The sequence below is a fragment of the Lethenteron reissneri genome, chromosome 7 (genome assembly GCF_015708825.2).
Source record: "Lethenteron reissneri isolate LAM-NWPU_2019-01 chromosome 7, ASM1570882v1, whole genome shotgun sequence".
Lineage (NCBI taxonomy): Eukaryota > Metazoa > Chordata > Hyperoartia > Petromyzontiformes > Petromyzontidae > Lethenteron > Lethenteron reissneri.
Window position 1 is genome coordinate 5,913,546 of NC_083785.1, and position 26,793 is coordinate 5,940,338.

The 26,793-nt window shown below is 45.8% G+C and overlaps 1 protein-coding gene across 7 annotated transcripts in view; it reads right to left on the reverse strand.

The window, feature by feature from the left end:
• GPATCH8 (G-patch domain containing 8) overlaps positions 1 to 26,793 on the reverse strand; it is an 88,028-nt gene that overhangs the window by 45,973 nt on the left and 15,262 nt on the right. The window contains exon 1 of one of the 7 annotated variants that reach the window (XM_061574251.1): positions 3,837 to 4,906. The exons of the other annotated variants lie outside the window; for them this stretch is intronic. Coding sequence (XP_061430235.1) covers positions 3,837 to 3,947 — 111 coding nt within the window. The 5' untranslated portion in view covers positions 3,948 to 4,906. Of the gene's footprint in view, positions 1 to 3,836; positions 4,907 to 26,793 lie in introns of those variants that run through there. 7 annotated transcript variants of the gene reach the window in all.

The window sequence follows — 26,793 nt, forward strand, 5'->3', positions numbered from 1 at the left end:
ACATTTAATTGGTTTCGATGGGAGAGCAAAAAAACGCGAGAAAAGCGTCAAGGTGCACTCCGTATTCTTGATGTTGTGGAACCCAGAAATATTGCACATGCATGGGAGGTGAATGGGGGGAGAGATGAATGGGCCGACGGAATAAATGACAACAAAAATAAATTAACCTGGTGCGGTGGGGAAAGCGGCCAATAAATTAGGTGCATCCTGTTTCGGGAGATGCGCAAGACAGCCAATTGCCAGCTGACTTGTGAAGATTACAACAATTAGTCCCCCATCTCTAGTGACTCAAGGCACCCGCGTGGCTCAGCCACGCTCCTGAGCGAGGCTTAAAGTAAAAGCTTGCAAACCCGAGGCAATTAATCAATCGGGGGAAACATGCTGGGTGCTGCGAATGAGCTGGCGCCGCAGAAGCCGAAATCCTATTCTGAATAAATTATTAACAACAGCATTTTACCTGCTGTCATACTTGGCGGATTATCCGGCAGTGTAGAAAGCTAAATATGACATTAATTAATCTTAGTGAAAAAAATAATGCGTAATAATTGGATCATGATCGAGACTTGTCAGCACAGCACATCACAAGGAAAATTCCTAACTATGATATTGGAACCATTCATTAAAACAAAACGTGTTTACTTTGTGTATTAAAATTATGCTGCTGCAGCAATGGAATAGCATCATGCAGAATGATCTTACAAAAACACTTAAAACAGGTGAATTATTTTTAAATGTAAAAAAATTATGGCGATAAGTCTTACACATTTGTCGAGTTTCCCAACTTGTAAATTTCTATGAAGTGCTTGGCCGAGACACACAAGCGGAACAAACGGAGAGACTTGGACGTGTTTTTTTTTGTATACATAATTGGTTTTTGTATTCAACAAGTCCGAGCAGCTACAATAATACAAAAAAAATTATCCTAAATTATCCTAACCTTCATACTGCACAATAGCCCACTGCGTAATTAACATCAACAGAAGCTGCCGGCGCACACTTTTCAAGGGACGTGTAATTGTCGTTTCGCGGCACCACGGCACACTGTGGCGCTTCTCACAACGAGAGCAGCAGGGCAACGGCGATTCTCACCGGCTTTACCACGTCGCGGCTTGGCCTGAAATATTAACTTATTATCGCCAAGTAGACCGTTGCAACGATTACAACACGATGATAAAAGGTTACACAGACACAGTACACATATACGGCAATGGTATGCGCGTGCAATATATGTTCATATGCTCATAGATCCATATATATTTTTAATAATTAGTATTTGAGCTTATATTTATGCCTTTCATGAAACATTATGGCTCTTTACATCGATGACAAGGGGGATGGGGCGGGTTGTGTAAGAAGTGGCGAAGTGAATCCAGGTGCCACCGAAAAAAATACTAGTCGCAGGGTTAAATGTTTGGAAATATGTACCAATAACAATCTGCGGTCCTTTGTAAATCCACCGCTGGATGAAGGACTCGCCACACCGTGTCGGTAATGGGGCTTGTTTGATCATACTTCACCACGCTGGTCAGTGCCGGATGGTGAAGGGGCGCAACGGTTCCAGGACCGGTTCAGATAGCACTCGCCACTGATGTCAGCTGTGACCGGGAACCAAACTCAGGTAAGCGGGGTTGGTAGCAGGGATGCGATTCTCCACATCACCGATCCCTTGCTCCTCTCTGTATGAAATACTTTCGGGTAAAACTGTTTCCACGTACTATGTAAGGCTTGGCAGAACACAATCGAGGGTATATGCTATCCGTGCCCATTCTATTAGCTCTATTACCCACGGATGTCCTGGGATAATACAGCCTTCAATCACTTTAATCTGCTCAACCACCAATCAAGTCAAACACGCGCCACAAAAAGATGACTGGATTTCGCTCAGACCCTAATTACAGTTATGTTTGATCAACTGTAAAATGAATTATTTAGCATTTTAAAGAATCCAATCATCGCGGGCAACAAATCCCAGCGAGTTGTCCACCAGCATGAGGCATTAACTTGTCGGGTTATGAAGTGTGAAGATTGCGATGCACCATTTGGCGACGTGTCTGATTTAAGAGCTCCCGAACGGGGGAAGCAGCAGCAGCAGCTTAAGCACAGCTCCGCGAGCCGCCACCCCCCCACCTCCCCTCCCCACCAAACCCTCCTCCTCACAGCCTCGCGACGCACTGAGCAACTCGCCCACCCGAGTCAGCACACAAACATTTTCATTTTCGGAAGGAAGATATATATACAATGGGTTTTTTTCATCAATAACTTTTTTTCAGCTGGCACAGTATGTTGTTGTTGCAAAATTAGAATTTAATAAACAAAGCGTCTTAGCGGAGGATATTTGGCTGATGTTTTTTTTTATAATTTAAGAGACCATATTTGCAGTGAAAATTAGTCAATCGCTGCATCTATTCCAATGGATGTCCTTGTCCACTTTAGGCAAGGATGTAAACAGATGGGATTGCTTGAACAGTTGCAAGTTTCATTAAATAGGGTAACGTTTGTTTTAAGCGTCTGTCAATTTGACACTTATTTTCAACCATCCTGCTACCAATTTTAATGATCGATGTATATAATTACCCATCTCCAAAATCTACCACAGCATTTCATTTCATTGTTTGTAACACTCAACGTGGAAACAGTTATTGGAGACGTGATGTTAAAATCTATCTCGAGTAAGATTAACTTTTAAAAGCCGTCATTTGGAATAAATGAACAGCGGTCATTGCAATTTTCTCATGCGTATATTTTTTTACATTTCGAAACAGCAAAAGCACAAAGACCCTTTAAAAGGAATGCCCTTCTGTAATTAACGCAATGCTATGAATTTGGCTGAGCGCTAATAGCCAGTAATAAAAGATTGGGATTATCTTGGGCAGTCGCGATTCCGAACGCCTACAACACCGGTAACCGCATGGCCGTGCGCCTGTCGGTGCACGCCAGTGCAAAACGTGAATATAAACGAGCATCTCCTGCTTCCCGTCACGAGCGGTGGGGGCCATCACCTCCGCCGCTTTAATTACGTCGCAAGCGGAAACCGCGGGGCCTCCCCCCGCTGCAGAGCTCGCGTCACATGGGTGCTCGCGGGCGCCCGCGTTCGCTTCGCGCCGGCTTGATGTGCGCAACATCTCTCCGCTGTAAGCGGCAGAGAGGCCGCTGGCTCGTCCGGCACGGGCGATATTACGCGCGGCACGCTTCGCCCGGCGCCCTGTGCCACGCATGACGTAGCCACGCGCGACACGGCCGCGGTGCTATAATTGCATCCCGTCGCTACACAACCGAGCGCAGAGATCGCGGGAGTCAGCACTACAGCCGTGGTACAAATGCCACTGCGAGGCCTCCCTTAATAATTCAACCCGGCTCCCTTTCATGCGACCGCGCAACAATGTCATTTTCAGGTGTCCTATTAAACACTTTCTGCATAAAGGCGATGCATTTCTCACCCGCGGTACATTTACGAAGGCGTTTGTTGGACTGCATGTGAACAAAGTGACAATGATAATACACCTTTGAACCCTGAGTCACGAGCTTTCCAATTAAAATGCAATCACCTGGAATCTCTGTCGTCTGTTATGTCGACAACAATACCGGCGAAGCATCATTTCACACCAACACCGCCCAAAGCAAAACCAGTTGCACCATTATAATGTATTTAGCATTCTTCGCAAGTAAAACATATGTTATGCGCAATCGCAATTAAATTCGGTTTTCTTATGCACTCTGTTATTTACTTAAATTAATATACTGCAGCAAGATTTTTCCTCCACTCTCGACAAGCATTTAGCATTTTTTTTTTAAATGCTGGTAATTCATCCAAAAGTCATAATAAATGAGACACTCACCAAGGATGAGCTGCCATTTTTGCAGAGGGGTCCACGAAAAACCCCTTTGATGTTCCGAACATGTCCATTGCTGAGATGCGGAGAGCTGATCACAAGGTAGTAGCAAGCCATACAGGAAGTGGACGTCTTCCGAACGAAGACACGGCTCAGATTTGTACAAAGCACCAGGAGTAAAGAGGGTTGCCGTGCCGACAGTATTTAACGACTCGCGGGACCAAAGAGCGGCAGGGAAAATGAATCGCGCATCACACCCAAGTGAGTATTTAATCCTCTAGGAATTCAACGTCGCCACTCTTACACTGGCCAAGCCTAACTGCGGCGCACGCATTCTTCTAAGCTACGTCTGGGCTAATCAGTCTCTCTCCTTCCCTCCCTCTTCTGCTCGTCCCTTCCTTCTTTCACACAGACCGTAGCTCGGCTGCAGCCGTCTTGCGTGGAGGTGTTAAATGTGGTAACCCTTCGGTGACGAGGCTGCTAGAGAGCCAATGAAGCGGCTGCGCTGGAGAAAGCTGCCGCTTGCCGCCAGCAGCGCGTGGCCGTTTGAGCCTCGGCACGCGTCCGGCGCTCGGCGCTCGGCGCTCGCGGTTAAACTGCAGCACGGCTCCCACAGCAACGGCTGTGCTGCGCAGGAATCCGCGTGCCGAGTGCTCGCAGCCCGGCGCAAGTTTGACGTAATGCTGCTAGGGAAAGTCATATGTCTCATCGCCCGACAACAGACTCTCTCTCTCTATGAGCGAAACGGATCCTCGGTTCGCCAGGCTTTCTTTTTGCGGCACTCTTGTCCCGAGGCTATTCAAAGGACCGAATCGGTAAAGCGCGCGTTGCCATTAAAAAGGTATTTGTTGCTGCTTAAAGCTTTCAAATGACAAAAGCGTCCCGGGCGTGCGCGTCCATGGAGAATTTTGACTGCGCGTCGCTCATCAAAAAATCCAACGAAGGTGGAATTGATTTGGCTTGGTCGCAAGACAGCCAGCCACAAGGCAGTTGGAAGGGTGAAGACCGCACACCAGAGCCAAGGCGACCTAAGCTTCTGGGCACATCTGCGCAGAGAGCTCCTTCCACCCATACAGCCAGACGCTCGCCCAAGACAGAAACATAACCTACGGAAACGAGGCTGCCGTGACGCCCGTCAGCATTTCAATTAGACGCGATTCATCGCAGACCCCGGCGGAGACAGCGGCCGGGGAAGAGGACGGTGGCGGCGGCGTTAACAGAGTGGGGCGATCGGGCACCTGCGGGTCGGCCACCCGCTAATACCGGCGGAGTAAATTCTCATTACGGAGAGCAAACGTAAAAGCCGGGGGAAACGTGGCCGAGCGCGCCGGAGCCACGTGCAGGCACGCAGGCACACGTCAAGTGGGGACTAATGAAAAGGTGGGTGGGCGTTGGAGAGGGCCGCGTAGAGGAGTGAGCGGTGGAGGATGGAGGAAGGGGAGGGAGCCTCTGGGCCGATGTGCTCTCCAATCGCACGGTCAGTCTCCAATAATGAGTCGCCTCCCAGCTCTCGGGAGGGATCGCCACGTTTACTTTTCTCTCGTTATCGTGGCTCTCAGCCCCATCAGTCGCACAATGCTTTTAGTCGATTGCTGCTTATTACCCATCAATTTAAGGGAATACAATTGTAAACACAAAAGGACAGTTCTGAGGCAGTGTGCATTTACGGGGGCGCCCGATACGCTCGGTTCAAAAGCCGACCGGTAAACATAATAGGCAAATCAGTTTAAATGCCGTTTCAATAATTATCCTATGGAAACTACCAGTCAGATAAGAAAAAATATCGTATTAATTCTTCACATGCCTTGATGCAGAAGTCAATGCAATATTTAACATGCCCTTCCCCCGCGTCACCAAAATCCAGAAGTTAACATTCACTGCGAGCAGCTCAGACCATGCCCAATAAAGCGCTCATTTCATTCACGGTTCATTTGCTGGCTTTGTTCTTTAACTGGAATGCAATTACAAAAACCTTATTATCCTGTCAATCAGTCAAAGTCTGCAAAGACGAGACGCGGCTCTTAAAACGCGCACCATCTCACAAAGGCAAAGAATTATCTCCTTCACGACGACAGCCGTTGGCGACGGTCACGCTGCCGGTTCGACACCCCTAATCGTCAACCTGTGCCCAATGAGAGGTTGCTCCCCTTCTTCCTCTGCTGTCCTCACTGTCTGCAACTGCGCCCCCGCCACACCCCACCACCCTCTGATTGCATTGTTGACTCTCTCGCCTTATTTAAGTCCAGGGTCAAATCCTTCTGTTTTCCTCCACTCACGGCTGCCTCTCCCGACCTGGTGCGTTCATTCTTGCCTCTATTGCATCGCCGTGTCATTTCATGTCTACCTCTTAACCTTGTATCCAGCACGACACCCTCCACACTCCACAATCCAACAAAATTACCTCTTTCAATAAATCCGACACGTGCATCTCTGCCCCCGCCTCCCACCCTGAAGTACAAGGGCTTGAGAAATGTTTGCATTTAGATGCTTTATAAATCCAAATTGCATTGTTGTGCAATGTCTCACTCCGATTCCTTATACATGCACGGCACGCAAAAATTACATGATATATGTATCTGTCGAGCAAACCTTGCAATCTTGACATTGTAATCAAAAGAGAATTACCGCGTACCAGTTGAAAAGGAGACCCATTAATAGAGAAAATCTACAACAAACCTCGCCCAGAGTTGTTTATCAGTGCTCTGTTTTTGATTAACAAAAAATATCGCTCTTGTCCAAGCAATGCACACCCTTTCACAAGTCCATTCCCACATTGGGGATAATTTTCAAAGAGAAGCAAAAAAAACAAATTGAGTTTCTCGATGTGAATAATATCTGCAATCCAGTCACCACAAAGCCTGCCCCTCCCCATGCTCCAGCAACCGCCAACAATTCCACAGCAATTCAGCGGCAGTCAATGGAAATAAAAAAAACAATTACCATGGCAAATTAGCGTTAGTCAGGGGGGTAAAACAATCAGCAAGGTAATTTAACGATAGTTGGGAGGTAAAGCTATTACCATGGTAATTTGGGCAGTGGCTTCGGCTGGACCCAGGGCCGTGGCAATTTAGCGGCGGCACTCGAGGATAAAGAGAGGCCGCTGGCTGGCGTGGGGTCCTTGAGCTGCCCAGCGGCCGGCACAAGGACAAAGCTGGGGAGAGAGCGAGCGCACACCCCACCCCGGTGCAACACACGGCGCCGGCGCCGCCACATCGCACGCCGAGAAGAGTGCCAATAAACTCTTCCTGGGAAGCGAGAGCCTCCCGGCAATCTGATACATTAAGTGACAGCATTGCTTTGCCACCGAGATCCGAGCATAAAAGTTTCTGAATCGATAAATCAACGGTGACAAATACGGTGACAAGCTTTGGCAGGCTGTCCATCTACCTGCGAGGGTTCTTTTATGACGGCTTCTCATTAAAGCAGAGGGGGTGGCCACAAATGCCCAACAAATTTGTTTTGTTAGGTGCTGCGTCAACATTTCTTCCGAGTGACCAGCAGAATGAAAACTGCAGAGTTGGTCAACAACACAGTCAAGATCCCTTTATGGCGGAAGGAAATCTAATTTGACTACCCGTAATGCCCTTTGCTGAAACAACATTTTAAGAAGGGCACCGTAGGGTCAGCACATGAGTTATTCCATCAGCGATTGAGTGTCCTTTATTTAACCGAGTGAAAGCCCAACGCGCAAATCGAACCTTGGACCCCTCTCAAGCTGGTTTAGCGGACAGCGCTCTGACCGCTAGTCTGCGGGTCATCTATGCACAGACACACACGGATGTTTCACAAAATCACCATCAATGCCAGCTCCTCCAGAGGACGACAGGTCAAATAATGACCAATGTCCTAAATCTATGTTAGGCTATTAAGTTGAATCAATGTTACTCATTTCTTGGTATTCATTTTACGCGCCAGATGTAACCTGAATCTATGACACACGACTTTGCAGACACCCGGCTTGTGACTCAAACGAGATGATGAAATTTTGCTGCGCGTTCCAGTAATTGAATTGATATGAGGGATGCATAAACTAAGCGAACCGCTTATTAACAGAAATTGCTTTATTGGTTTTTTAAACATCTGTAGTTTCGTATTGAAACTATTAACAACCATGACATATTGAACGCAGACAAATTAACAAATAAACATTCAATATGAAGATTAAATACGTGGTCTTGGACAAGCTGCATAAACTTATACGCGAGTGTTGTTAAACGATAACTGAAACCCGGACACCGCTGTCAGATTCGATGACCGGTTCTGGAAATCAGGGACGGACCGGATGTTCACTTTCAATGGAACGCACCGATTGGCGTGCGCGCGAACGAACGAACAAACAGCATGTTGGTGGCCTCAGGTCACCGCGTGGTTCATTCGCCATCGTTCCTGAGTTCAAAAGAAGGGACGCGCACGCGCGCACACAGCACCAATATAAACCAACACCACGCAACAATCACCATTTTCAAATATTGCTCTGCTTCACCATTCCATGTGGGTAACGTCTAATTTTCAAATTAAGCTATTGAACTGTAGAGTTTAGTATTCCCACCAGAGCCGTTTATTACCGGAGGGTTGTATAATTGCATCGATTGCGACCGAGAATGCAGTTCCCAACGCCGCATCGACTAAAAACAAAACGAATTCGTTACCGTCCAATAGTACTCGTTAGTAACGGAATTAGGCACCACAAACAAACATTCAAGCAACGACTGAAAGTAAACAAGCTCTCACGAGGCCACACAAATGCACGCAACCCCTGAAGATCATCGCTGAGAGATACTTAAATACATCGACCTACACAAAGCACTGCGAAGAGGCGGTGGTGCCTTCGGTAGGCCATCACTCAGCAGTGGACCGAACACGGCTAACGATAATTTGAAACATATCATTTACAGAAACTATAACTCTAAATTAGATACAATGGCATATGCGGTTCACCTCATGGGCATGGGGTGCTGAGAAGTTAACTACCACTCCTGGTATGCAGGAGGCCATGGGTTCGATAACAACCCTGACTCCTGTATATTTGGAGTTTGCATGTTCTCTCTGGTCGTGTGGATATTTCTCCAGGTCCTCCGGTTCTTCCCTCCACATTTCGAGACATGGGTTTAGAGTATTTGGCGGCTATAAATTTCCACATGACAAACCACTTTGTTGAGCTATCATTTGTGGCAGCCAGATCGCTTCTGAAAAAGAGCTATATAGCTCAGTGGGCCTTACCTGGTAATTTTTTTAAATTTAGTTTAATAACTTATATGAACGATAACAAAAACAATAATTTTACAGCCTTTTGTCAATTCCACCTGAATGAAGGCCTCCGCACACCGTGTCAGCCCCAGGGGTTGTTTGACGGGACTTCAGCATGCTGGGCAGTGCCGGTTGGTGATGGGAGGGTGGCCAGGACCCGTGCAGATATCACTCTGATGTCAGCCACCGATTTAAGCAGCGGGCCGGCATCAGCCCTCCTGTATGCTGGGTTCACGGTGACGCACGATCCACTACAGCACAACTGCTTCCCCCCTCACATTATAGCACGAAGTATTATTCTGCTGTTTAACTGAACGTATACAAAGAATAACAGACCAATTAGAAATAACAAGGGGATTTGTTTACTGTGGCAGAGCGAAAGGAGAGATCGCAATTCCAGTTGCCTGCTCTCCTATAAGTGTGCATATGCTTTAGATAGCTACGTAGCGAATGAGACCAGTATTATAGGTACATGTGAACTGCTCTGTATGTGTACGCACGCACACGTGGAGAAGCTTGGCAATAAAAATCTGATAAAAAATACAGAATTGCAGCACAGGTCTCGCACACGGTGCACTGCCAGGCATGTCCGATGCAGTTAATTGAACGATTGATGGTTTCTTGTACAATTTACATTAAAGGTATCAGCACACAGCATGAACCACTGCAAGGATGAACAACTGCGCACGGCACCGTAAGGCAGTTAAGAAAAATGAACCATGGATGTTATTTTTTTACGATTTACAACTGGGGTAGAATACGTTTAAGCAGGAGCTCCGTCGGTCTGTCTGTAGCAGGAGGGGCACACGATAATTCTCGTAAAGGTGATCCAATATAAATTAGGTTTTAGTATACATTTGTGTTGCTATTGAGGACTAAACGTGATTGAAAACCGGTCAAACAGATCAAAGTGTTGCTCAAAGCTCACTGATTAAAAACCGGCAAGACGTAGTTGAGCCTTTTCGACCAAGACGATGAAGTTCCATGCCATTTTGCGCGCATCGCCTCTCCGTGTCGTTATTGCGCGATGTCATCTCGCGTCTTCACATGCCACGTGTGTGCCATCAACAAGTGCGGATCGTAAAGTATCCCTTTTATTCCAATTTAAATACCTCCCTCTGAGGACAACCGCATGTTGAAAAGCATTAATAGGATCGATACACGTTCATGCTTTTTCTTCCTCGTTTCATGAACTAGCCAGACCACGACGTAAGTGGCTTACTTCACAATTAGCGAGTCATTGCTGTGATTTCGCTCGCGAGGAACGGGCAAGCGTCTGCTCCCGTTCTTACTCACAGTAACAAGTTGAAATATCACACCATCGCTTCTCCCCAGAGGGACATAAAAGGCAACGGAGCATCAAACCAGCCACAGGCATCACACGCCACAGGCCCCACCGCTCGCCTGGAAGCACGATTGTTAAGGGTACACTGAAAAAACAATGACCCACAGTGTCCAAGACAAGCCTTTAACCGAATCAACCGACTTAAGGCTGATCTAGTGCCAAACACGGCGAAAGGAAAAGCACGTGCAGCATTAGACCGACGTTGCCGCACGCCGATCGTTGTGTATCGTGCGGGCAATTTAAACATTCAGACGAAGACATCTCTTCACAGCAAAGCTTGTTAACTTTCCAAACTATTGACTTTGAACTAGTTGTATTCAAAAACCTTCAAGAGCATGGCACTAAACTCCTCAGTTGAGATCGGCTGGGGTAGAGAGAATAGAAAATCCATTATTTTGAAGATACCTGCATAAGCTTTTAGCTCGGTCAAAGCTGCTTTCACGGAGCAGTGCTGCACAAGAGTTTGGGGGAGAAGCCATTTCCGTTGCAGTGGAAAAAATCTCACGGCTTCAGCGTAGAGCTTGTGGCGGGCAAATGAAGCTTGGCAAGAAAGGTTTAATCACTACCCTTTGCGATGAATTTTATTCCCTTCCCGCACACAGCCTTGACAAGACATTAAGTGACTTAGCCACCTCAGGACAATCGATGAGCTCAATGCGCCGTCTGGTCTGTGCTCAAACCGGCTGTGAATATGCGAAGCAAAGTGAGCGCACGGGAAATGATGTCGCGGTACTTTCCAAATTCACTCAATCTGTGTTCAGCTAATATCATCCCGCCGATACAATTTCCTTCCAAAGCTCTTCTCAACCCTTGTGAAAAAAACCCCCCTGCAACCTTCTCATGAATGTTGATCAATTTTGTGTGCAGCCAGCCATTTCCAAGCGACAGTATATGTCAACGTTAAGAAAAAAAAATGCGTCTGTTTTTACAAATGTGGTGAATCGTATTATTCAAATCTCACAACATTTTTACATAAACCATCTTAATGAATTTCACCGAGTTCTGTGGATCAGAGAAACAAGCTGTGCATTTCGCATTTCCCGGTCCCCAAGGATTAAATTAATGAGCGTAAAGTGGCCGTGCCAAGTTAAGGCCAGCATCAGCTTCTCCGGTCAAGTGACCATCAAAATAGCTTCATGCAGTATTTATTTAATTACTTAATTGCTGCTTCTGCTGCTCCTATTAGCTTAAAAGCTGAATACCACAGGGACCGTTCGCAAAGAGGTGCAGCCCGACTGCTGCTTAACAAGGCGGCTATGCGCAAGCGAAAATAAACCGTCTTAGAATGACACGGTGTAAACATTCTGAATGATGGCTGTGCGCTGTGAAGGCTGTGTGATTTTTTTGGGGCGAAAATGCCCGCCACCACCATCACAGTGAATTGGCATCCCTTTCCAAGCAGGCAGATGGAAGGATGAAAGCATTCATGGGCATTGGGTCAGCACGTGCACACATTTGAATCGTCACCGGCTCAGAGAGATTAAAAATTCTGACAAGTTAATCAAACTCTCTCTTTTCATATCTGCTCTTACCACTGCTTTCCTAGAAAACAAAGGAACTCACCTAATTGCTTAAAACACATTTTATTGACAATTCCAGAGTATATTTGCAAAGAAACAATGGAATATGCCACCACAGCTGTCTGCAAATTTACAAGGAATGTTGTTGGTAGAAAAAGTTGTAGCGCCTGCCAATTAAACGCCCCACCGTCGACCAGCAAACTTGCAGCAACAACAAACATGCAAAGGGGAATCAACAAAACGACACGATGTGGAAATGTTGCTGGAACACAGCCTACAAAAGCCTTATATACTGAGCAAGTAACCACACCATATTTACTTGTGTTCGGCCTGCGTGCCCCCCCTATCTAACAGCATCAAAACAGGAACACCCAATTAGGAGGTAATGCCGGACACAGGAGGAATGCGCGTGGCATTGTGAGGTCACCGAACAATTGCCCCGTGGATAACCTTTTGAACCGTGGTCTGGTATCTGTTGCAGGTAATTTCTGAGATAAGGTGAAAACCTTTTGCCAAACCTTTTGAAGACACCTGCAGGCACTAAACTCATAACAAATAAAGAAATATTATTTTTGAATTTCTTATTTTTATTTATTTACAAGGAACGATCAGGAGGATTGCAACTGGATTGGCTCGGCAACCGATTTTCATGCTTCAAACCACATTGGCACCACGATGAAGAGGTTACCAAAGACAAAAGCATGAAAATAAGTGAGGACAGAAACAATGCACGGTTGGGTGCCGCACATCTCTTGGTTTGTGACAAAATATATTAACATCGAGATTATTTATAGCTATCAACATTTGGTGGCTCTGGCAATACGAGAGAGTTGAAAGCAGAGATTAAATATGATAAGGGAGGAGTCTCACTCGTTGCCAGGTGTTGGCCCTTTGCAGCTGAATAAATTACCTTGAATTTCTTGTTCACCAGCAGTGCTTCAGCCTTGTGCGATATAGATTTATAATGTACATGCAAGACAAATCAACAATCTACATATTAGAAGCATTCTGTCAGTTTGGAAGCAACCCACTGGATAGTTTTCAATAGCCAGGCAATGCGATGTCATGGTAAAAACCAATAAACCAGTGCCACAGAGTCCTACTCGTTGTCACATTGCAATAATAATGCGGGTGCTAAAACACCTATTTAAATTTTTATCATACATTTTTTAAACTTAGATTATTTTTTTATCCTCATTTACAACCAGGGGCGAGATTACTCAAACATGTCACATTTTCTAAAATGACCTGGAGATCACCAGGCGGCTGGAACCCAAGGTCTAAAGCCATAACCCTGGCATTACCCAATGGCCCACAACTTCTGCATTGCTTGTTGCAAAGCTGCAAAGCTTTTGGCAGGCTTAACAATGCATGCTCAACCTGCATCAGAGACAAGGGATGGATTTCCATATGATAGTGTGAAGTTTTAGCATGCTACAGGAAAGACATGACAGGGGGTGTTTTTTTCCCAAGTAGGGACCAGGTTGTACATAATCCTCTCCTTGTGTGCATCATTAAAACCAGTAAAGTGGCCCTTGTTCGATTGTACAAGAAGCTGCAGGCATGCAGTCAAAGCCGTCTCTCCGCCGGGCTGAGTGCCTTGTGAAAGCCTTCTCTCCACAACGGCAGGCAATGAAATGGTGCCAAATGCGACTGCAATTGTGCCTCGGAGGCTTGCTCTCTCGGGTTTGACACCCTAACCAGCTTGCGGCGCCCTGGCCGTCGTTTGTGACCGGTCCGAGTCACCGGCGTGCCGTCTCCTGGCAACGTGGACCGCTTTCGCCGTGGAAGAGCGATCATCTCGTCAACAGAGAGGACCTCTCCCCCCCCGCCCCCGTCGTGAAAGTAGTTCCGCTGGCGGCTCGATGGAAGCACCGATAGTGAGCACTTAAAATGCACGGCTAATAGAGGGAACTTGCACGTGCGTTTCAACTCGTTTAAAATAACCTTTTAATTGAAACCGCTTAAAGTTCAAGAAGACGTGGTTTTGTGATGAAGACCCTTGTGAAAAATGTAAACCATACAGCGTAAAACACTGGAAGGGGTTAACACGGCGCGCACCACGCGAGAATGATTGACATTTATACGAATTGCTACTAATAAGCTGCGCTAACACTTTGGGGGACGCCGTCTGCTACACTCCGCCATTCCTTGCTCACTTCATATTTTCACACCAAGAATAATCTCGACGCGACGTATTTCAGTTTCAAGAAGTGAGGGACGCAACGTCGGTGCCACTGATCTTTGGCGTGCGTAAACCCAAAAAGGATGGAATTGCGTTGGAAACGCAGGCAACGTTACCAGGGCATGCGCAGAAATGTCTGTTAACAGCGACCCGTTTATTCAAACATTTAAATGTCACAGGAATGGGAGACATTACGATGCGCTGCTTGCGCGTTTGCCACACGGCACACTGCGCATTTGGGATGCCTCCTCTGCTCGTGCGCAGAAAGCCCCGCCATCTGCTTGACACCGATTACTACTCATCTTTTGTATTATTATATAAACCCCTTTTTTTCGTGATGCGCAACTCGGAGGCGACGTCTCATTTATGGAATGATTCTGCATGCAGCACGTGTCGCCGATGCGAGCCAAGTATAAGACGCCATAAAAAATGCGTAGCACTCGGGTGACGAAAAAAAAACTGCGTCAAGTCAAATGACTAAATAATTAACGATTGCCATGGTTGGTGAAATCTAAGCGATAGCATAAATGACTGCACAAGCGCACGATGCTCGCGCACGTTTAGATTCGGGTGTGCGAGCGTTTCAGAGTGAGCAACGGGATAGAACAGCCCGAAGCCTTCACAACACCACATTTAATTAGCTTTCAAATGCCCCTAGACTAATCCACTCCCCCCTGAACTCTTAAAGTGGAGGTTACACTTTTAGGAAAGCAAAATGTAGAAATCTGATGTGCGCAAGTTGATCCAGGAGAAATCCTATTTTTTTTAAAATGTCCTTACGGTTTCAAAATAACATTCTACATAACGTTACTTGTGGGAAAGTTGCCTTAAATATATTGCCCCCCCCCCCCCCCCCCCCCCCCCCCCCCCCTTCTCAATTTGATGGCAACACGGACGTCGTGTGTTACAGAATGGCCCGTGGAAGAGACACCGTGCACCTATCCAGACCTCCAATTGGCACGGTTGGCTACGTACGGTGGCGAAAGGAGATCAACATACGTACGTACATACTGAGATCCATTCACGTGACCTCTTTCTTTAGGACCTAGGCATTATAAAACATTACATGTTGGGCTCTTTTGTGCAGTTGTTGGCGACTGGGCAGAGACCATAAACTCACTGCACTTAAGGACGCGGTCATGCAGGCTCAAAACTCGCTGACCCGACTCGTTGATGCCTTAAAAGATTAAAAAAATCCTTGACGCTATTCGGCACGTGCGGCATATTTACCAACAAACCTGCCGCAATGAACTCAAATCCAGGCGGCACTGGCCTATTGAGTCCATTTGATATATATATGTGAATGAGTACGTAATCTAAACAATGCATGAGCAAATGGACTACTAAAACATGCACCAGGCGGATACCTACCAACAACAATAAGTGTCCGGGGCAAAAAATGCAAGTGAAATTACAGTTGAGTTTCAAAGAGCATCAAACGACGGGGCTAACCAAAGTTGGTTGAAAGGAACAAATAAAACGTAAAAGTTGTCAATGCCAAGGAAGTGTACTTGCAGTATTTGGCACGGCCTTGTAATTTCTGCCAGCCTCACTCACGCACAGTAAATATTTATTGCAGCAAGCGCTTCGTGGTCTTCAGTAAATTAAAGGCAGTACGGGGGGGAAAATGGACCATAAATAACCAGCGATGCCACCAAGCAATACTGAGCCAACTTGCTTTATGTGTGACTGAAATTCAATCATAAGGGTAATAAAATGTGGATCCACAGGTTAAATCTTTCTACATGCTCCTGTGATCCCATCCGGCAGGCTTGTACGCGCGGACGGCGCTCGTACAAGCGCGGGCCACGTGCGCAACGTTCCGAGGGGCTGACATTCTCTCGGAGATTTGCGGCAGATGTCATAACCGCCGGTTTCATGGTAGTAACGTTAATAAAGAGGGGAGGGGGGTTTATTTCGCTCAGGCCTAGTCGCAGACCCCAACTCTCCTAAGCCAACATCTTTGTCCTCCCCAAGCATTGCACACGAGCCAATAAAATCTGCACGGAATAATGAAGCGTGAAATCGCAGCATGCTTCTTTGGGAAGGCCGTAGTTTTGCTGTTGGTGCTGCTGATGATGTTGCTGCTGCCCAGCCAATAAGCACAATCCAGACAACAGATGCTGCTGGCGGCAACACAGCAAGCCCATTATTTTTAGACAAAAATAACTTAACACGGGCATCTCGGGCAGGGACGGAGACGCGGCGAGACGCGCCGGCCAGCGTCGGGAGCACCGTGAACGGCTCGGCAAGGGGAGCCGTCAGCGCCGAGTGGAAGAGCCAAACGGCAGAGACGCGGCAGGGCCATTAGGGCAACACATTCGGGAGCAGAATGAGAGTGGTGCGTACGTCTGCGAACGGCGCTCACCCGCGTCGGCGGAGGGGCGGTGGAAACTTCAAAGCGTTGACGTCTGGGGCTGCGGTTATACCTCGAGTAAATGAAGCTGCTTCTGCAGGCAATCTCTGCAGCATCCATTTGTACTTCATGGTATTTGCTTCAATTACGTTGTTATTTCCAAGTGGCAATCTGCTGCCCGGCGGTGAGCAGAATTAACAAGTCGGACACAAAACGACACCCGGCGAAGGGATTTCTCTCATCGCGCGCATTGCTCTGTACAGTAGGTGCTGTGCCTGCGCCCGCAAAGCAAGACGTAGATGCTCCAAGTGTCCGTGTGAATGCCAAAACCAAACGGTTGCACGTGGTCGATATTATTTACGCTCAAAGAGGAACGGATGCATAAACATACTGAAGACCGATTTAGCAGCACAATCCTCCAACTTGTACACTACAATACTTATATTAAATCATATAAATATATATATCTTTTTGCAAAACAGCGCAGGAAAACATTTCATTTTGGTAATGTGAAGAAACGACATTGACTGCCGCTAGAAGGGATGATGGTTGGTGGACGGAGTTAATACTAGTGGCAGCAAAAGGAAGTAAACACGACTAAGCGGACGTCCATCAGAGGTGGTGGCGCTACGAGATCGGTTCGCGAGCTCGAGCCGTCATTACGGCTCGCGAGCATTGCCGTGACCATGAGGTATGGCAACAACTTAAGGAGGCCTTCCTCCAGCAGTGGATAGCTGGTCAAGTTACGTTCACTTGTCTCACCAGGTCAGAACGCACGAGTAACCCGGGTCACCAAAATGACGAAAGCAAAACAAGTGAAAAAAAAGGTACAGCAATGAAGTAAACAAAAATCGGAATACAACATCATGGATGGCGACGACCGAATGATCACCATCGGGTAGATCGATGCTGCTGACTGCACATGTGCATTTATTGTTCGTACGTAGGAAACGTATTAAGGCCCCAATGGCTGGTTGCATTAAATTGTGTGTATATTCCTTAGCTTGCCGTTTAAAGTGGTACAATTAAATATAAAAAAGAGTGTTTAATGCAACAGGCTACTAAATTTCACATGAATTAAGGGCATATTAATGTTTTGTAGCACTGAGATTGACTGGAAAGTCACTAAAAATCTGTGGTACCCCACTAATAACAGAGTGTACACCCGCACCGTAATGCTTTCTTTATATTTCGGTTACGAGACGCTTAGGAGGAAAGTGATGTGGTTTGACAAAGGCTGTTTAATTGCCCATGTGGTAATTGTAACTCGGCCTACATCTGAGCAATACTGCAGGCCTCGATAGACACTTTCATCAAATTATTACCCAGAAAAGTTGACACTGACTGATGCGTTAAACGATAGCAGCTATGCAATCGGAAGATTAACCAAAACACTCTGCGCTCCTCATAGCAATTAAAATCAAGTCGTTTAATCGTCTTATTTGTCAATGGCGGTAAATTATGTGAAACGGAGATTTATATATGGCAATTAGCTTGCTTAGAAGAGGGAAATTCATAAAATGCCAACATTCTGACAATCTTGAACGACGCTCTGCATTCTCCAGTAAACGACAACCTCGCCAGACGCGGGAGCACAGCATTGTAAAGGACGATGTTTTGTTCGGTGCTATGTACGGCACTGCCTTGTGGTTCACGGCCCTCTCTCTCACACCCGGGGGGAGAAATTCTCAACTGAAATAAAACAGCACGGAGTTATGAACTTAAAAAAAAAACACAAAGCATTTAATGCTTTTCAACTTTTAAATCTTTACATTTGGTTGGAAATATTGAGAAATCTTGATTTGAAGCTTTCGTGACTGCAGGAATCCATACTCTTTGGTTCTTTCGGTAAAGTCACGTAGTTAGAAAATTAATAGATCACGACGTTTCGATCGCGACACAAGCGACCGTCTTCACCTGAAGACGGTCGTGATCTATTAATTTTCTATCTACGTGACTTTACAGAAAGAACCAAAGAATATTGAAAAAGCCATGGATAATGTCCTTTGTCGAGAGGCGAGCCGAAGCCACAATCTCAATGCAATTCATTGTTTTATACATGTACCAGTACTCATAACATTTGTTACGACTAATGAACACACACAAGAGAGCATTTTAGCAATGTAATTTTTCTTAATCAAAGCAAAACCATATTTATCAGCGTCGAGTTCCCACCCAAGTAGTGGTTTAATGCTCAAAGGAAAGCGTGCAGCAGTGGAATCGCATCGTTTATCCAATTTCGTCGCACGCACGCACGCATTTACCAAGAAAAAAGAAAATGAGATCAAAGTTGCCGACGGTCCGGATTAATTTGCACTTAGAAAGTTTTCAAAAGCGTGCATGTAAGCCGTTTTTAATAAATATAACCTTGCAAATACATCGGTTTTCGCGGCCACGCTGTGTTTTCGGGTTGTAGAGTGTGTTGTTGAGCGTGGATGTCCAGCATTTTGCACAATTGGACCGTAAAGCTGACAAGGAACGGCCTGCTCCAGCGAATGACGCCAGGGGATCTTTAACAATGATAATAATTAGCATTCAACTGTAAGGCGCCTTCCACTAATGTCTCAAGGCACAGTCCAATGCAAAGCGGACGGCGAGTGGTGTTATTACGACGCACGCAGTGATGATACGAGTGACCAACGTAGAAGTAAGAAAAAGGTTTGTACATAGAAGAAGACCTGATGATGCAGGCAGTGGTGAGAAGGAGACTGACACTATTTCGACACATATCTAGGATGGACAACAAGAAAATTTTCAAGTGTGTTGTTCGGAAAAATGGAAGGAACAGGAAAGAGAGAAAGACCTAACAGAGAATGGCTTGATGACGACATGAGAGAGCTTTTGGCACAAGGCAGAGGAAAGTGAAAACAAATGACGAAATGTGCAGTGGACACCTACGATGGATGGTAATGACGACGAATAACCAGGGTGGTCGCCAGATTCGAACCGCGAAACTCTGCAACAAGCGGTGAGCATCCTACACCAATGGGCTGCGTCACCGCCCAATAAATATACTGTGGAATAAAATGAAACCACTTGGAGCCAACAAAAGCAAAATCACGTTGATGAATTAAGCCCTCCGCTTGCAGCGTGGCGAAAGTGAGTACCCCCGAATCACTAAATAAACAGGACGACGACTCCTAATTCTTACCCGGCCACGCTTACATTTATCAGCTGCACAATTAAAGAATGGGCGACTTCGACACTCCTTCACGAAGACCCTGATGAGATGTGCAAGATTAACTAGAAGGGAAAGACATGTATCCTGTTCTGCTGCTCGGCTATCAGATTTACAGCTGTGATGCTCCGCTAGTTATTTCTTTACCGTCAGCCGTGCTGAAGGAAATTTGTTATGGATCCCTTGGAGGTCCGATGGCTATAGATTTTTTTAAGGGAGAATGATCTACAATCGTCAGTGCATGCAAGCAGAACCAATTGTCGACGCACAATCTTTTTCTTCTTATTCTTCTTCACACGAGGACCGACAGACAAAATGTAAAATGAAGCATCCAATGGAATCCGGGCCAAGTGGCATTCTGTAATGCCAATCATTAGGAATTTAGTGAGAATGTCACAAATCCAGAAAATACCGGGAAGGTGCCTCGAATATCAGGATTCTATACTCTGATCTCCCAGGGTAATGCTTAACGCGTGCGTGCACACACATGCATAGAACTGCAACACGAAATGTTACATTGCCATGCAAAGCAAGGTTTTAATACACACACACACTAATAGAAAGATTCCCAGTGTAGTAGCCTTTAACAGACCGTTTTTGTTGTCCTTCCCAGGCACCTCCGATTAGCACGGTTGGCTACGTTCGGTGGTAAAGAAGTTCAACATACATACGGCAAGGGCTGGTCGCGAGCACCTACTAATATCGGCAAGGTGGGTGACGGGGTGGTGCAGGCTGAATGAGCGGCCACCCTCTGTCGCCCCAGTGCTAATGTTTACACATTACGCCAGGTATTCATTTGAGGCTGCCTCAACCTAGGACCGGTTCCCGTCTTTGTCACCGATGTTGGCCATGAGCAGAAATCGAACACAGGTTGCGCAGCGAGCTAGCCACTACACTCAGGCTCCACCCTGTCGTACAGACGCACGCACGCCTGCACCTGCGACGGTAAACGGAGTCAACACAATGGGGACGTAAACTAACACGGCTACAAGTGAACGTTTCACTTTTCATTTATCAACTATCAGCAGACTGCGCCAAGCCTCGTGCACGGTGCACACGCAGTGTTTGTGGGAGAAAGAGCATTGTGTTGTACGTATGCACGGACGTTGAGCTTCTTTCGCGCCGTACGTAGCCAACCGCGCGAATCGGAGGTGTTGTCAGCGGCGTGATGACGGACATGGCGGTGTGCGCGTGCAGCAGGAACACACTTTGGGCTCAACTTGCACGTGTTTCGCGGACGCTGTAAGCTGCACCCTTAGGAGAGCTCCACACCAGCGGTTAATGGGCTGCTCGCCGTTTAAAATGACATCCCGCAGCCAGAAATGAATTATGTTTTTGAATAATTGCCAATTTTGGGAAGGTACCATTTCAAACCATCTGCAAGAATGTTCATAACTTGAGAATGATATGGAACACACTACTGAATAAGCCCACCCGCCAAAAGTTTACAGAGGAATTTAACATCATTCATCCATTAGGGATTAATCTACGTTGAAAAGTATTCTTTATAATGTAGGCAAAATACTATATTACCATAATGTTTTAAATACATTGAACAAAAACATTAAAAAAATAACAGGTGCAATGATTCATTGGTTAACATCAAGAAACACGCACCACATCGCACAAGTCAAAGTTGTATTATGTAAATAATTGTTTTACATGACTCCTGCAGCCAATAGTGGCCGCCACGTTACTACAATTTAAGACCAAGACAAACGTGATTCTTGAACCTGACAGCCATCATGAATTGCGAAAAATTATTGAATCGCGGGGGTACCGGTGGTGATAAGTTTCAAAATAAATATTTAATTTATAAACAATAGAAAAACGCATGATGGAACAGACACGGGCCAGGTTTGATCGCACGCCCGAGTACTCCCCCCCACCCGTCTGTGCCCTCTGTGCCCCCTAAGTCTCTCCCTCCCTCCCTCGACGACCTTCATTGCCCCTCCAAGTGCCACCAGCAAGCCGCAAGCTGCCTCCCGGGCAGCCTGCGCTGCTGGCTGTGTGCTTGCGGCAGCGACGACAAAAACAACAGCAAGCCTGCTGCTTCAGTGTGCACTGTCGACTGCAGCTCACCATTGCTGCGCGGAAACATCAGACAGGAACTCAGCGGAGAATGCTCTTAATTTATGCAAACTATCATTGCCGTCAACTGGTTTAGTCAATTATCAGCTTGGGAGAACACAATCCGCTTTATTTCTTGTAAAGCAGTCCCTGCTAAATGTCGGGTTCCAGTAGGTAAATATGCGAAACATTAACCACGTTCTAGCCACTGTTAGTTGAAGATTTCCCTACGCTATCACCATCCCTGGTGGTCTTGCGATACCGCAATCCATCACTCTTACACAAGAGCTCATTTCATCGCTCCATCTCCACATTCGTCATGCTCTCGGGTGCGATCCTTCCCCTGGCTGACACTCAATCACCGGTGACGTTTCGGTAAAAAAAATCATCTTTAAAATGGTGAAGGTGCAGCCCTGCAATTGCTTGCTCATGCCACTGCTGATGGAAGGGCCTCCATGAAAGTAATTGGTCACACATTCCACGTGGAGCAGACATGTTGGAACAGGTGGAACGACCAACACTACGACAAGACACGTGACCTGCGGTGTGGTTTACCCGCGAACACTGCTCAGCGGTTTTAATGAAATTCGCTTCTCGTTTCAACTGCCACACCGGAAAATAGAATCAAAGCGGTGACCTCTGAATTTAAAAATAAACTAAAAACTCCCTTATTTCAAGCCTGCATTGTTACAGTTTCTATCATGGGCAGAAGACTGGCACGCACACACGCACGCCCGCCTACCCGCACGCCCGCCCGATGCTCCCTTGAGTCCACGTCTTTCAGAACACCCGGTTCCGAGGCACAAGATGGCAAGTATAGAAACCACGGTCGACTGCTTACGAAGTGACATTCCTTCCATGCAAAGCAGGTCTACCAGCACAAACCAGCGAAGAATGTGGGTAAAACTATACATGTGAGATATGGCACTAGGCTTGTTACAATAATTCAGTCATGGGAACATTGCTTATTAAATGAGAAACTGTACAGTGTTTGGCATGTACCCAGATATCGTCCCTTTGAAATGGCAGTGGTGAGGATTCAAAATGAAACGCACAGTGGTGGCAGTGTATGAAAGAATGGGTTTGGTATGTTCACACTCGGTCCGTGAATGCTGTTTACATAGCAAACCACCATTCAGAGGTGCAAGCTCAACGCTTTGTTTGTGCAGATCACAGAATATAGAAAAACTTGTTGTAAATTGTATTTGCTAGCGCTCATTAGTGTTCAATTCTGCATTGGTCACGTAAACATGCGAGTTAAAAACGCATCCAGGCCATCCTCAGCAGAGCTGCCATGATGATGACAGGGCCATAAAATAGACACTTATAGGTTTTTTCTGTTAAGTCACAGCCAGCCTTGCGCCTAATGGCTAGCGAGCAAAGACTTTAATGAAATGTCAGTGGGAAAGACTTGAATCAACGTTGCCAATCCAAAGATGGGCAAATGGGCGACGGAGCTTCTCAGAAGAGTTGGCATATTTGCTCCGGAAATGTTTTGAAGTGTGTCCCATTCGCAGGATCAAAATGCAGTGAAACGCGGCAGACAGGAATTAACAGGAAAATGTTAAACTGCCAACAAGCGAAACATAAAACCAGAAATCAACGCTCGGGGACTGGGGGATGTTAAGTGGTTCTCGAGGCAGGATGAATTTTCTAAGCATTATTCTTTTGGCACACCTATTTCCCCACTGTCAAGAATGATGAACAGTATCTTTAAACACAAGAAACACAGCGTAATATATGTTTTTCACTGCTTGTTTGAAGGCACCAGGAAGGCGGCGACTACATTCTACAGCCCCTTCACGAAAAACATTTGGCGGCGAAGGTTTTAAATGAACACAGCTGACACGAGGGCTCACTTGGCAGCCCCAGGGGAGCAGCGTATAATATATTATGTTTCAAATAAATGAAGTGCTCACAATCATCACGGTAATTCAAGGGAGCAGCACAGCAGTAATCAGTCATTTTCAAAGACGGGTAATAATAATTGGGCTACACACCAGATTGGGTTCCGTCGCGATGCCACACGCGCAATGTGACGGCATCGCAAATTAAAAACTCGTGTACCCAAGTCGGAGCGGTGGAATGATGTCGGAAATGATAATTAGGTAAACTGAAAACTACATTTCTCAAGTGAGGCACATTCCCGCCTCGTTCTCACGCCAAGCAATAACGGCGATTTGTATTTTCACAGATATATGCGCAGCCATGCTTTTATGCTCTTTTTAAGCAATGCAATATAGTCGAGGTTTGTTTATTTTTCCTACTAATATAACAACGTGACTGCCCAATGCCTGATAATTAATTCAATACATACACAAAGACTTTAGCTTGCGTGCAGTACGACAAGGGTAATGGACTTAGATATGTGCTCCCTATGTTTTTTTTTACAAATAATGCACTAAGCTTTGCACGCTAATGTTATTTTTAAAGTTTCCTTGTTTGGAGGGTACATAGTGCATGACCGACCTGTTAGTCCCTGGGTCAAAGCTAATCTAACGTCATTTGGATGGAGCGCATGTATATACGCCTGATGCACTTCAGCTGATAATTTAATTATGAGGTTAAATGTGGGTTGCCTGTAGTCATTAGTTGCCTGGACTTTTCAGTCACTTGCTTTTAGGATGTCAGGCTTATTCTATTTTTCAATTTATGGTTTAATTATGAAGGCAGAGCAAAACTAAATAATTAATTTCAAAAATGAATGTCAATGATTACACGGTGGGATGTCTTTAAATCAAACAGCGTTTGAAAACAGTGACAAATTCAAAACGTTAAATATGAATCATTGAAGCAACAGATATAGGACAGGAACAATAATGACACGGGAAAACACATGGATAAATTTAATGAAGCCAAGGAATTTTGTGAAATTTGAGACTCGGTAAACAGCTCATGTTTATATAGCAGTGGTTCAATCATCAGAAGTGGCAAACCGTTACATACGAAGTGGCATCGTGAGCAACTGCAAGATCTAAAATCAACTGTGAAGAAAGCCTTCAAAATCCTTGCATTTTGTGGAACGCAAATCAACGGCCGATACATCACACTGATGACTTCGCCATCGATCATAGGACACACCACTTAGTGCAATAATTCAGAGCGAGCAACTCTGGTGCTGGAAGTTGGATTGTATCTCCAGAAAATCACACGGACGAGTTCTCAAGGTCACGTTAAGTCAAAAAACCAGAAAAGGTACACAGGAAAGCAAGCAGATTGTGGTTCAAGATTGCAGGCTCTTGTGACAACGTATTCTGATAAGGTTATGAATGACCTTGTAGGGAGCGAAACCCAAATGGCAGCAAGTGGCGAAACGTTTCCAGAGCCATGTCTCTGGTCGCGTGGAGGTTTGAGCAAAGACAAGGGTGGAACAATGCAGTTAACAACCGTGATGATGGTGATAAGGGAACACAACGTAGAACAATGGGTACAGGACGTCAAGCCATAGTCCAGTCACGTGCTCACTTGTGGTTCAGTGTGACACTGTAATATCGTTGAATTTTAATTAATGTTTGACAGTCTGTACGCTCATATTTTAATCAAAATGTTACATGTCAAAGGAAAACTGGCCATGTGGCTGAGTGGTAAGAGATTGCCTCACAACTGAAGGCTGCAAGTTCACCTTGATTAGGGGTTGAATCCGCACATCATACCTCTGGGGTCAATCAATTACATACCACTCGTGAAAAGGTCAACAGAGGTGGTCCTAAGTATAGACTCTCCCCCACCATATGAATGCGGAATTTTCACAACTGGCTCAGGGCTGTAATCAAGAGATGACCACTGCCTCAATGCCCATTTGAGCAGAAACTCACCGACGTGTTAGACTGGATTTGAATCTTGCAAGTGTATTTATAGCAGTCAGCACCACAACGTGACAAAAATGAGACCTAGGGCAATTTGAAACGCTGTGATTTCAACTGCTGAATGTACATTTTTATTTATATAAACAGCAGGCTGCCACACCTGCGTCATCTCAACAATCACAAGGTGTAACCATCCACACGCTGCAGAGGCTATTTACATATTGTAAAAAAATATATAAAACTATTACGACGCAACAAATTAAATCTATAGCTAACTACATCATGGGTAACTTAATATTGAGACAAGATGAAGAAAATCAATCATTTCATTCGAGACCGAGAAGCAATCGCCACATCCAATTTCTGCATTTCAGCAAATCGGTCTGGTGGCTGCACGCTCGCTCCACTGCCCCCCGGCATCATAAACACACTCAACGCAGAGGCCTCCTCCTCTCAATTTCACTTGCCACTCCACTGACATTATGCACGTTGCCGAGTACAGCACTGCCCCATCTATGGTGGCAAGGGTGTTTTTTTTTCTGGGCATCCACACACGTTTCAGATCCCCCAGTGTCTTTGGGGTCCGTACATCAGTGGCCTTGCAATGCTGTGATATATATTCATAAATTGAGAAGCACCTTTGGAATTTTAAGTCGATTTCTAAAGTGACATGAATAATTGAAGATCTGGAAGTCCCACGGACGCTGGGTTTTCAGCAACGAGAGGCATTTACTGTAAATTTCACTTAGATTAATATGTTTGACGTGAAGGCATGACGTATGATTATTAAGCTACACTTAAGAAGTACAATAGATCTTGCAGATCAATGTAAATTGAGCTCACATTCTGCTGTCCCACACAATACCGGCTCATTCTCCATTAACAAATTACAGGAGTTTTCCTGCAGATAAAACTTTTATATTTACACTTATGAGTGTTGGGTACAAATTTATAAAATATAACGTAAAGCCATGTAATCAACGCTGATACGCCTCGTGGCGTGGAGCAGCGACACGGTGGTTAGCGCACCACGCCATGGACCTGGGAACTGGAGTTCAATTCCCAGCCACGACTACCATCAGTGGCGAGTGACCTCTGAACTGGACTCTGCCCCCCAAACCAATTCACCAACCAGCAAAGACCGGTGTGGTCAAATACGGTGGAAAACTGAGCGACACGGCATGGGGAGGCCTTTATCCAGCAATGGATTGATAAAGACGGCGTGAAGAATTAATTTGTTTTAAGTGTACGTAATG